Source organism: Condylura cristata, unplaced genomic scaffold (assembly GCF_000260355.1).
Source record: "Condylura cristata isolate star-nosed mole 26May11 unplaced genomic scaffold, ConCri1.0 scaffold00023, whole genome shotgun sequence".
Classification (NCBI taxonomy): domain Eukaryota; kingdom Metazoa; phylum Chordata; class Mammalia; order Eulipotyphla; family Talpidae; genus Condylura; species Condylura cristata.
In genome coordinates this window covers 35,678,012-35,691,036 of record NW_004567124.1, presented here as the reverse complement: position 1 = coordinate 35,691,036, position 13,025 = coordinate 35,678,012, and the positions used below count along the sequence as shown (strand labels likewise).

Sequence of the window (13,025 nt, the reverse complement as noted above, 5' to 3'; positions counted from 1 at the left end):
TATCAGGCGTGCATATGTACTTGCCACTGAAAATCCCTGCTGAAGGTAACTTCAAAAGCAACTGCTTTAAAACTGTGCGGGTGAGACAAGCAGCCTGGGTTGTGCAGTCAGTTCTGGCCAGCACTGGCACCTAGGCTCTGGGCTCCTACTCGCTGCCCACTGCACCTGCCTGTGGTGCCCACACAACAGGATCTGGGGAAAGGCCGAGGCAGGGACGAGGAACTGAGAAAGGAAAGGCCTGAGCTGGGAGCACTTCCGACCACAGATGCAGGACACCCCTGCATTGAGGGAGCTCCTTCGGTCCCTGGTGGTGTCAAGGGCTGTGCCTACTCACCAAACTTGGAGGTCACACGAAGCCTGGGGGCTTCGTGAGCACATGGATTTCACAGGCAAGTTCCAAGAAGGCCTCACCCAAAGGGCAGCCCCAGAGGTTTTCAGTGTAGTCTTTTAACCTGGTCTGAGTAATATTCTGCTTGTTGGTGTTTTTTCCCGGTCTGAGTAAGAATGACGGGAGGCAGAAAGGCTGAACAAATAGTTTATTGCACCCTGGCAACAGCTGAGATGAGCTCCCTAGGCTGGGGTCCGCAGTTACTGCGAGTGTTGTAGGGGAAAGGTCTCTTATATAGGCTTTAGGTTCCTTTTTTTATTTTAATGGCACTTTACACCTGAACGTAAGGCCCGTTCTGGTATTGCCAGCTGGTCTCACTCAACAGTTGGCTCAACCCACCTTAGGGCTGCCTAGAATATGGGTGGGACATTTTACAAGTTGGGAAAATGAGGCCTGGGAAGAGTGGAAACATCACAGGGCCTGCAGGAATGGCAAGATGGGTGTGCTGGGCTCACACAGCCCCTCCCCTCTCAGCATTCTGCAGGAGCCCTGGGGAAGTGGGTACTCAGTTCTGTATGGGCCTGCAGGACAGAGCCCAAAGAAGGGAAGTGTGAAGCAGCTTTGGCTCAGTTGGAAGAAATCTGTTCCAATGGGTGAGCTTCTGACAATGAAACAGATGCTTCTCCATGGGTGAGGGTGGGCTCCTCAGTCTCGCAGGCCATGCAGGGTCCGTGCAGAGGGGACTCAGTGAACATGTGTGCCCTCAAACACCCCCAGAGCCCTGATTCTCTAGGTCAGGCAGGGTCACAGCACGAAAATGGGCAGTGCCTTGGGAATCCAGATGGGGAATTATGCAAACAGTGTCTGCACAGTGCAGCCTCACCCTTGGCTGAGACCCAGCCCAGCAGCTGTTGGCAACCAGAAAGCCAGATGCTTCTCTTCCTGGGACTGCTCAAAGATCTGGGCCTGGCTGAGGCCTGGTCACCCTGTAGCAGGCTCAGTGCAAGGGCTGTGGTTCTGGGCCCATTTCCTAATGGGAGACAGGGTAGGGGACCCAGAGGCCCAGCTCTTTTCCTAGAAGAAAAGAGCCTTCTATATGCTAATCTCAAGGCTGTAGCTATAGCCACTGTGGCTGCTTCTCCTTTTTTGAGGTGAAATTGGTACATCATAACAATTCAGTGACATACAGTGTTAACACACCATTGCCTCTTTCTAGGTCCACAGCATGTCCATCATCTCAACAGAGCTCTGTCCAGTAGTCACCCCGAGCCCCTTCTCCCCAGCTACTGCTGACCACTGAGCTTCCATTTCCATGAGCTAACTGCCAAAGTACATCAAACAAACGGAACTGGACAGGACGTTTTGTGTGTGACTATTTCCCCGGGTGTGTCAGGATTTCCCTTTGGTGCCACACAGCCAGGTCAGGGCTCATCCCCTTTATGTCTGACTAACAGATCACACTGTGCCCTTCCACCTGGCAGTTGATCAGGCTTCTTTCAACATCTGCTTTTTTTTTCTTTTTCAAAGATTCATTTATTTATGCACACAAGAACTGGGGTACAAGCCAGAGATGCAGGGATGAGAGGATTCACCAGAGACAGAGCTGGGAGCAGAACAGCCAGAAGGTTTTGAAACACACTGCTGAGGGGAGCAGTGGGAGAGATAGGAGAGGTCTGCTGTGCCATGTGGGTCAGCTCCCTGGCCAGGGATCGAACTTGTGCTGCAGTGGCTATAGATAGCCACTTCACAGTGCTATGCTTCAACCCATTTTGCCACCAGGAAGGGCCCTCAAAATCTGCTTTTACAACTGTCCCCTTTTCCCCAGTGTAGCCCTTTAGAGTGGGTCCTAGGCCTCACAGGCCCCCCAGGGAGCAGGCCTGCTGATCCCCGTGCCACGCCAGGACCACTGCCAGCCAGCTGAGCCCGGGGCACATCCTTCCATGTCCAGGCCACCCTGAGATTTTGGACCCACAAGGTGCCCTCTCCTACCTGCTCCCTCCTCCAGGCAGGTCCTGGTAGGCCTCACTCAGCAGATGGAAGGTGGGAGGCCGGTGCTGCAGTTTGTGCTGAGAGATGAGCAGAGTGAATGTATGTGTGTGTGTCTGACGAAAGCTCAGCCGAAGGGAGTTAGCTTGATCATAGATGTGGCTCGGGCAAGTCACTGCCTCTGTGCTGTGATTTCCCCTTAATCTGAGGCAACAGGGCCAGTTCCCCAGGTTGCCTTATTGACCCCCCTGAGGCTGAGCCACTGCTCACTCCCCAATTCACAGAGGCAGAAGCTGTGAGGACCCCTGCACACCTGTCCCCTCCTGACCTCCTTCACACCTCCAGACAGCAAACTTAATACCCAAGCACCTTACAGGACAAGTCTGATGGGGTTGTGAAGAAGTGGGGGCACAGCCCCAAAGCAACCAGCTGTTAGATGGAGCAGTCCAGCCAGCCCCTACCCATGCCAAGGCCCTGTCCCTGCTGTGCTGGCACTAGGCCAAGCTCAGCAACCCATTCATCTCCACATCCAGAGCTCCTCCTCTGGCCTTCTTGGTGCCAGGATGCAAGGCCCCATTGTAAAAGTAGGCAGGTCATTTACTGAAACAGCTTCCTGGAAGTGTCTAGTTTTTATTTATTTTTAAAGATTTATTTATTTGTGCATACAGAACTGGTGTGCAGGCCAGAGGTGCAGGAGCAGTGAGAGGATTCACCAGAGACAGAGCAGGGAGCAGAGCAGGCAGATCGATGAAGTACACTGCTGAGGGGAGCAGCAGGCAGGTCAGGAGAGGTCTGCCACGCCTTGTGGATCACCTCCGGGGCCCAGATCGAACCTCACTGAAGCAGCTACAGCTTGCTCACAGTGCTGCGTCCCAACCTGTTGCACCACCAGGGAGGGCACGTGTCTAATTTTTAAAATGAGTATGTGTAACCGTTTTCTAGTAGGCACAAGTGTCCCCAAATCGGCGCACCTTGTCTAAATTGTGCCAAAGAACCACATGAGCTCTGCGCACTTTCTCTTTAAATGCCTGGCCTGTGCCTCCTACCTGGAAGGACTTGCCCACAGCAGTGACTCCTGGGAGCCCTTCCTGTCCTGCAGGCTGCCTCCCTGGCCTCCCTCCCATTCTGACAGCCCACGTGGGCCTCCCCGCTCAGCTCTGAAAGCCTAGTTACTTTACTTCTTCGGCTCGGGTTTTGCCCCAGTTGTGCTGTAGCAGGAAATGGATGCCTCACTGCGCTCTTCCCGCTCCCCATCACTGAGCCTGGGCCTGGGCGTGGCACCCACATTGAAGGGATGACTGTGTTAAGTTTATGAAATTATTCTTCAAGATGTCATTTCCACTTTTCATCTGCCGTGACCTTGGCAGTGATCTTAGGAGTGTGGTACTTGGGTTGAGAGGATTGTCTAAGCACGCTGGAATGTGCAGCTGTAGGCAGGGTCATGCCGTCTTCAGGCTCAGGCCTGAACACTACCTCTGGGTTAGGGGTGCACATCCTGGAGGGGCTGGGTCACACAGCATGCTGTTTAAAGTCCTCCCTCCAACTCTGATCCAAGAATGATCTCAGGCCCAGGACTCCCACTTCCACAGCCTCCTCAACCACGGCAGATCAGGGCTAGTGGGGAGAGCTGAAGGAGGGAGGTAGCAGAAAAGAAGGGCATCCTCCCTGACCTTGAGTACTCTGCTTGAGTACTCAGCAGAGTACTCAGGCCTCGTGCAGGGCCCTCGGATGATACTGGAGGGCCTGGGTGGGTGACCATCCAAAGGTGGGGTCCCTTCATGCACACCAGGGGGAGCATGGAGGCTGCCTTCGCTCACCCAATGCATCAACAAATGGTCATGCTTTCCAAGAATTCTGCCCACGTCTTCATCACCCGCAGAGAGCTGCTGCTTGTTTGGTCTCTGTCCAGTGAGCCTTTCTCACAGGTAGCTATGTACTTACCCCTTCCCTCAGAAAAACGGGGTCATCGTGGATCCAATATTCAGGGACCTGTTTTTCTTTTTGTCTACTCATATTTTGTACATGTCTCTCCATGTCATTACACATTCTTTGCAATAACATATTTAGGAGGACTCTGCATAGGTTTTGTTTGGTTTTAGGAAATAGTTGAAACACAACAACAAAAAAATGTAGTGAATCCTTTCATGTAGTGAAAGTAGTGAGCCCTTTCTTCCCACCACTGAGTTATTTGATGTGTGGTCATGTCCTCAGCATCCCATCGCCTGCTGCCTAGAGCCATTTCTTTTAAGGGAAACTGCTGTCAGATGAACCCAACACCAGAGAAACTGAGGAATCTCAGCTGTGACCCCTAGCCCCTGGGGGCATCGGCCATGGCACTGGTCGGGTACACCTCAGACCACTGCAGCAGAGGCCAGCTCTCTGGGTCATCTTTGCTTTGCTCCTGCTTGACTGACTCCTGACCCCTCTAGAAATGACCCATCTCCCAGCACAGTCTCTCAGAGTAGGTCCTGGGCCCCCCCCCCCCCGGCTCCTCAGGGAGAAGTCTGCTGAGTCCGATATGCCAAACCAGGGATACTGCCAGCCAAGTTGAGCCTGGCCTGCACCCTTCCATATAGAGCCACCCCTCAACTGCTGTTACCCACAAACCTTTATATGCCAGTTAGATTCTGCTTCCAGCTCTCATATGGGTTCTTACATTCCTTACTTTTTCTTTATAACTGGATTCTGTCTATAGCTAATCCTCTCACGCCCCTGTACCTCTGACCTGTACTCCAATTCCCAACCCTAGGGGCCTGCTCATGCCCCATCCAGAGATAGATGGTGGTTCCCTTTACCCCTCATAGGACCTGCTGCCACTTAACTGAGATGAGCTGGGAGCGAAGCAGAAACTGGGGCTTTCCACCCTCTCTTGCTGCCAGAAGCCTGAAACTCCCCACACCCCAGGAGAGACAAGGGGCTCCCTCCTGACGTGGAAGGAGGAAGGGTTTGCCTGTCCCCCATGGGCCTCTGTTTCTGCAACTGTGAAATGGCACCAAAATTGGGTTGATCTTACTCAATCAGCGGTGCTACCTCCTAGGTTTAGCTGAGAGTCCTTTTCCATGTGTCCGTACATCCTCATCTCCTGAAGCCACAGTCAGAATAAGGGAGGCTTGACTCTTCCCACATGGAAAGGACAGCTAAACTGAGTTTTTCTGTTCACTCAGGCCCTCCCCAGTCCTTGCCATCCTGGCCTCCTCATCACCTGCACTCATGCTCACAAAGCAGTTCCCAGGAGTGCTTCGTTGTGCTGTTGTGCAGGGATACAGGCAGTATGGGCCTGCTGTGCCTGATTTGAGAAGGGTCTGACACGTGTCACAAGGTTAGTAAGGAGATTAAAGCCCCAAAATGCCTAGAGATCTTGACTCAAATCTTAATACTCTGTTGCACCTGGGCAGGTGGCCCTGTCTTCACTCAGGGTGTCACCTTACACATCCCACCTACTTTTAGTTGCTCTGGAAGCATGTTAAAACGGATACCCTGAGCCCTCCCTGGTGGCACAATGGGTTAAAACACAGCACTGCAAGCAAGCTTCAGCCACTTCAGTGTGAGCTCGATCCCCTGCCCTGGAGGTGACCACATGGCGGAGGTGACCACATGGCGCAGCAGATCCTTCCTGACCCACCCGCTGCTCCCCTCAGCAGTGTACTTCGTCCATCTGCCTGTTCTGCTCCCCACTGTCTCTGGTGAAGCCTCTCACCTCCCCTATACCTCTGGCCTGTACTCGAGTTCTTTATGCATAAACAAACAAACAAACAAATAAATAAATAAATCTTTTTTAAAAAAAGGATAACCTGGGTCTCCATGAGAATCTAGGAATCTGTGTTTTGAGCAACTCACCCCAGATGTGGCAGAAGCAGGTTCCCTGGCCTGTGCTGAGAAGCACAAGCAGTCAGAGGGCAAGTCCCGCACTGGGTGCCTCGGGGTGGCAGAATGCTGTGGCCAGGTCACTGCCTCCATGAACAGAGGGTCTCAGCCAGGGATGCTACAAGGAACAAACTACTGAGCAGGACCTTCCAGAGCTGAGCTAGGAAAGGGTGGGGGGCTTGAGCAGGATCCTGGGCAATGGGGAGCTTGGGGAAGGCCCACCACGATGGGGAGAGAAGGGACAGTGATGCTGCTGATCTGCTCATTTGCCTGGCAACTGTGTCCCCCGTAAACCCATCTTGCCTCCACCCCTCCCAGAGCACTGGAGCTCCACATTCTGTCCCATCTTCCTTCTGGGGTTGCTGGCCCAGTCTTGTGACTGATATCCTTCCTTCCGGCCCCACCCCACCTCATACCCATGGGCCACTGCCTTTTTGGCTAGCTAAGATTTGTTTATAAAGAAGCAGCATGATGCCTTCAGGTGAGGTCCCTAAAGTGGTCAGTCTAAGAGAGAGTAGAGTGCTGGGTGCCAGAGACTGGGACCCACAGAGTGGGGAGTTAATGTTTAATGGGACAGAGTTTTAGTTTGGGACTATGAAAAAGTTCTGGAAGAGAGTGGTGATGATGGTTGCATGTCAGTGTGAGTATCCTTGGTGCCACAGTTCACTTCTGAAAAGGTTAAAATGGTAAATTTCATGTTACATGCAATTTTAAAAGGATAAAGAACAAGCAGTAGCATGAGAAATCATGTTTGGGCCAGGCCATGTTTCCTGCAGCCCTACCCTGGTTTTTTGCTTTGGAAGCCCCAATTGGGAATTTGGGTGGATGTGGCTGGTGTAACATTCCAGAGGAGACAAACACCATGTTTTGAGCTCAGCACAATTAGCTGGATTAAACAGCTGCAAAAGAACCCAGAACAGCATATGTGTTCTTACCCAACATGAGGCCACTATGCAGTCAAAAATCTTTGGCTTCAAAAGTTGATGTCCCCACCCAATGCCTGCGTCACCTTGAGCAGCCTCCACTTCTCGCCAGGAAAAAAGGAGAAAAGGAGCCCAGAGAGGGGATTTGACTTGCCCACTGCCACACAGCCAGCCCATACTGAGCCTTGACATGAAGAATCTGAGATCCAATCCCAGTTATCTCTTCATCCCCACAGAGCTGTCTTTAATTTAAACCTGGGTCCCACCCAAGAGATTGGGGAGTCATCAGGAGAGATATCAGGCCACTACATATCTCTCTGTCACAAAGATTGCTGTCCCCATCCCCCTACCTTCTCACCCCTTAGTGGAAGTCAGGAAGATCCCTATGGAGGAAGAAGTGCATTTTAACCAGTCAGGTTTCCTTGTAGTATAAAGTGTGGGTGAACCCCCACAGGCTGTCTTCAGTGTCATCAAGGCCAGGTGACCCAGCACACTTCCATCTTGGTCAGCCTGCTTCTGTTCAGTGTGGTTCACCATCCTACCTGTGCACCCAGGTACTAGACTTTGGGAAGAGAGACAGAGGAAGCAAAATTTAATCCTTTGAAGGGTACAGCCCAGAAGTGGGGCACAGATTTCTCTTCATATGCCATTGGCCAAAGCTTGGTCACATGGCCTCTCTGAGATGCAAGTAAGGTTGGGAAATGTAGTTTTTAGCTGGGTGATGAGGTATTAGGAGAGAAGAGAGATCAAAGGAGAGTCATGAGCAGTCCTGCCACAGGCAGGGCCTAAGCTTCACATGGTTGTGTGTGTGCTAGCGATTTGTGCCACAACTGGAGAGTGAGTCTTAACTGAAGAGAGAAGCAGGGTCTTGCATATTATCCCACAGGACACAGGTATGTTCTATAGGTACTGGGAGCACTTAAGGCTCCTGAGCGAGGTGCTGGCACAGATGGTAACACTTCCGTGTGGGCTGGGATGATGTTTTTCCATCATAGAGCAAGCCGAACCCCAAATTTTGAGTTCTGGAATCCTCTCCACTAGGGGGAGGGGCAAGAACCTGTGAGTGATAAACAAACCTCTTTTCTCACTTCCTCTCCTCAGACTGTTCTGCGAATTGTGGTGCTTGGGATCTGGGATTACATCGAAAACAAAATAGAGGTAAAAGCCAGTATCTACCCCAAGCCCCAAACCTGCCATCCTGGAAACTGGTAACCAGTGCCGCCCGGTCCCCCCAGGTGGGGTGCTGAAAAAGACCCACCCCTTCACACATCTCGTGCAGGCACCTCTGTAGCTGTGCATGTGGGGTTGAGGAGAGGACGCAAACTGAGAAAGTTTCCAGCGAAGGAATGGTCTGAAAAATCTTGAAGCTCTGCAAAGTTTTAAGTTATTCTGGAATCATTTCCGAAAGCTTTTGAAATGTGTTTTGCAACAAACCCATTCTAAAATGGCCCAATGACTGGAGAACTCAGTGAGAAACTGTAAGAGTCATTTTGCACTGGTTCTTGCAGAGTGAACCAGCTGCTCTGTTTCATGGAAAGGTGTTGGGGGAGGGGATGTGGGGAGGCCCGGCCAGGCCATCAGGGAAGTTGTGTACACATGAGACAAGGGAAGGAAGTTGGCCTCTGCCTTCCTCACCTCCCCACCCACTTTGTAGCCCACAGGAGGGCTGGCCCTTGGAATTTTCAGACCAAAACCAGGCTGGAGCAGGCCAAAAGAAGGTCAGGGCCCAGGGCTAAACAATCAGGCTGGACCACTCCTACTTCTTGCCCTGCTCCCTGTGGGCTAGAGATTTGCTTGAAGTAGAGATGAGACTCTGGGATCCTGAGGCCCAAGGGGGGAGGTATCCCTTGGCATAAGTTCAGTCCCACTGCCAGTGAGGACTCAGGGGGGCCCTGGGACACTGGTTGCAGGCCCCACCAAGAAAGGGCAAGACATGGAAAAGATGCTTAGAAGAAGCCAAGGCCATTTGACAAAGCCTGGAGATGGGCTGAGGTCACTTGAGAGCCCAAGAGAGTGCCTTGGGGCAGGTGTGAGGATAGGGGGCGCCCCTAAAGGCTGAGGAGAGTCAGAAGAGGGGTTTGTTTCAGGGAGTGACCTGATGGGGGCAGGAGGAGAGGGTAGTGGCAGCAGCTGCTTTGCCTGGACTGGTCTCTGTTTCTGGGACATTCAGGGTGGTGGCCCCAGGGCACTGAAATCCACTTCCTCTCACAGGTGTTTGATGGGGCTGTGATCATCCTGTCCTTGGCACCAATGGTGGCATCCACTGTGGCCAATGGACCCAGGAGCCCCTGGGATGCCATCAGCCTCATTATTATGCTCCGGATCTGGCGGGTGAAGAGGGTCATTGATGGTAAGTGGCCCAAAAAGAATCAACAGGGCTGGCAGAATGGCAGAGATCACCCCAGAAACCAGAGCTATGAATCGAGAGTGGAGAGAGACGATGTGCTGCAGGGACCAACCAGATAGCATGGGGTGGAGGGTGCAGACTGTAGGCTCACTCGATACCACGTGGCCAGGGTCACCTGGCTTCAAGATCAGGTCTGAGACTGCACAGTCATTCTACCTGAGCTATCACTGTGGCCTGGAGACCAGCCTCTCAAAGAAGCTCACAGAGAAAGTCCTGCCATTCTGAAAAGACCAGCTGTATGCTTCCCAGCTGTTTTCTTTCTAACTATAGTAATATGGCATTATAACATTATATAAGTTATAGGCATGCATCATTATAAACCAACATGTGTATCTACTACTAGGGTCCAATTCTGTCCTTCGCCATGCATTTGACCCTTCTTACCCAATTTACCTGCCTCTCTGTCCCCTTCCTTTAGGTGGTCACTGATTTGGTCTTATCGCTAACAATTCTTTTTGTTTTATTTAGTTCATTCTTTTGTTTCCTATATATATATAGTGTATAAGTGGAGTCATTCCATGTTTGTCTTTCTCTGTCTGATTTATTGCCCTGAGTATAATCCCCTCCAGTCCATCCCTGTAATTGCAAATGACAGGGTTATATCCTTGTTTACAAGTGAGTAATATTCCAAAATGTAAGTACACCACATCTTTACCCCATCATCTGTTGATGGTCACGTGGATTATTTCTAACTCTGGATCTTATGAAAAGTGATGTTATGAACATGGGGTGCAAATGTCTATTTGAGTGTGTGTTTTCCTGTTTCATACACCTTGAGTGTGTCAGTTACAGCTGCCACTGACTCCCTGACCCTTTGCCAGGTCACACCCCATAGGCCTTCTTACTTCTGCATCCACCAAGACTAATCTGGGTGCCCTCCCAGTCTCTCAGCCTGTGAACAGCTAGTAAGTGTTTCTGGGGTGCTGGGGTCTAGCCACCCACTCATCTGCAGTGGCACATATACCTCCCTGGTCTCTGCTCCTGGAGTACCTGCTCTGCTCTTCCCAAGCTCAGGCCACCCTCCCCATGAGCCATGTCCTCTGAGAGCTGTGCCCCAGCTTGAACAGTGCATGCATTTCCATAATGTGATCACAAGCCAGTGTCCCACCAAACAGGGAGATCCAGGTCGAGGGGGACTGGAAGTCTTAGCCCTGGAGAACGATGCTGGATACTGTTGTGGGGGAGCCTGGAAGAGAAGGTCAAGGGCAGGCATCTGGGAGGGAGGGAGGAGCCAAGCCCCTTGGTTGCATCCTTGGACTCTGAGGATATGACCGGAAGGCCCCCTCACCTCAGCCAACTGGGCACAGAGACCATGTTGTCGCATGAGGCAAGGCGTGTCAGGGCAATTAGGGCACAATGTAGATGATGGACCTCGGCTTTCTTTTTCTGTTCTTTGTTAAAGTGTAAAGCCCTTTCTTCTATGGAACTGTGTGCAGATATACCCCATGTGAGAAGCTGGTTACAAGTAGAGGTTCTTCAGTGACTTAGGATGCAGGGGGCCCCAAACCCATCTCTGCACTCTCCCTCCTTCCGCAAGGGCCTCTGTAGCCAGTTCTAGCACAGGGATCCATAGTGGAGGCCTCAGTGTGGGTTGCAGGTGACAGTGGTTGTGCGGTGAGCCCCTGTGGGGTGTGAGGTGGGAAAGATGGCCATTGGGGGCTCTCACCCCTTGGACACGGCGCCCTCACCCTGCCCCACACGCCAAGTCCCACCCTGTAAACACTGTGAGGTTTGACATGCCATCAGGAAGCCCCTAATCCAGACGTTTCATCAAACTAGACTATGGTTGAATCCATCTTTGGGAGTCCCATGGGAAGACACTAGGAAGTGACCTAGCCCATACCTCTCCTGTGACAGATGGGAAAACTAAGGCCAGAAAAGACAAGGGTCACACAGCAGACCCAGACTGAGTCAGTGTGTAGCACAGGACTCCTAACACCCAGCAGCACCCCACCCCCATCTTCTCAAGTCTGCTCTTGGCTCAGTCCATGGGAACATCTGCTTCCCTTTGGGGCAGGAACAACGCCTGTGGCTCTCCTCTGCCAGCCTTGGACAGCTGGACACCCTCATGCTGACGGGCGGTGACAGCCCCACATGAATGCTGTTTCCAGCTGGTCCCCATTTTTTCTGACACAGCAGGCCATGCTGGGCCACTGGGAGACTCAGGAGAGGGATGTGCAGGGTTAAGGATGGGTGTGGATTGGCTACTGTCATCCTGACTGTGTGCTGGCTCCAGCAGAGGCCCCAGGAGGCAGCAGCCACATGGGGAAGCCTCTAGGGTCAGGCACGGGTCTCAGGGATATGTGGGCTGCCCTCCAGGTTGGAAGCAAACAGAAAAGTTCTGCTTTCTCTTCTCTGCATGTCCTCAGCAGCTAGGCAACATCTGGAGGTGGGAAGCTCTGGGTGGAGAGTGAACTTTAGAGTGGAATCGCGGAGAGGTCTGCATTACACTGGTGAGAGGGGCATGAGAGTCATATTCCTGAGGTGTCTAGGAGTGCTGGGCTCTGGGTGTGCCAGGCAGAGGCCAGATTAAATTCGGGCCTGATACGAAAGAACTACCCAGGGGGCTGCCTTCGGCTAGAGGGGTCAGGCCAGCCTCCCACCCAGAGGCTGTATCTGACTAACAGACTCAGAATAACAGCAACTGAAAGAAAACAACAGAATATTTTTCTCGCATGAAGATTAACAGATTGTGCTCCAGAACTGATAGAACACTCCATAGTCTCCATCCCAGGGTCCTTCTGTTCTGTTGCTCTGCTTCAAGTAACCTACTTGCCAGTCGTCATAGGGGTCAGAGTGACCGTCCCAGTGCCAGCCATCACAACTGCATTCCAGCCAGTAGAAAGAAGTAAGGGAGAAAGAAGAAAACGAGACAAAAGGAAGGCCCCAACTTCCTTTTTTTCTTAAACATCTTTGTTGATGTGTAATTCACATAATTCAGTAGTTATTACTGAGTTATTAATAGTTATTCAAAGACTTATGAAATCAGCTCCCAAATCTCAATATAAAGCATCTTCATCTCTCCAAAAGAAAAAATTGACTTTTTCTACTCACGAGGGGTCACTTCCCACCCCTCCTCAGCCCTAGGCAGCCTCTAACGTCCCTATAGATTTGCCTGATCTGGACATTGCATATAAATGGAATTATGACTGTGTTCTTTTGTGCCTGCCTTACTTGCTGAACATAGTGTTTTCAAGGTTCACTTGTGCTATGGCATGAATCAGCCCTTCGTCCCTTTTTATTGCCAAGTAGTATTCCACCGTGTAGCTCCCCTGCATTTTCTCCATCCACTCATCACTTGATGGGCACTTAGGTTGTTTCCACTTTTGGCTTCTGTGAACACTTGTGTACAAGTTTGTGTGGACATGAGTTTTCATTTCTCTCAGAGTAAGAGTAGAATTGCTGAGCCAAATGGCCTCTCTTTGCTTAACATTTTGAAGAACTGCCAAACTGTTTTCCAAAGTGGCTGCCTCATTTTCCATCTCCAGCGGCTTATAGGAAAGCTCCCCACATCTTC

General features: G+C 51.5%; 1 protein-coding gene across 1 annotated transcript in view; it reads left to right on the top strand.

The window, feature by feature from the left end:
* LOC101619010 (chromosome unknown open reading frame, human C15orf27) overlaps nucleotides 1-13,025 on the top strand; it is a 121,552-nt gene that overhangs the window by 77,214 nt on the left and 31,313 nt on the right. Inside the window, exons 6-7 of the mRNA XM_012728506.1 lie at nucleotides 8,203-8,259; nucleotides 9,313-9,451. Coding sequence (XP_012583960.1) covers nucleotides 8,203-8,259; nucleotides 9,313-9,451 — 196 coding nt within the window. The remainder of the gene's footprint in view (nucleotides 1-8,202; nucleotides 8,260-9,312; nucleotides 9,452-13,025) is intronic.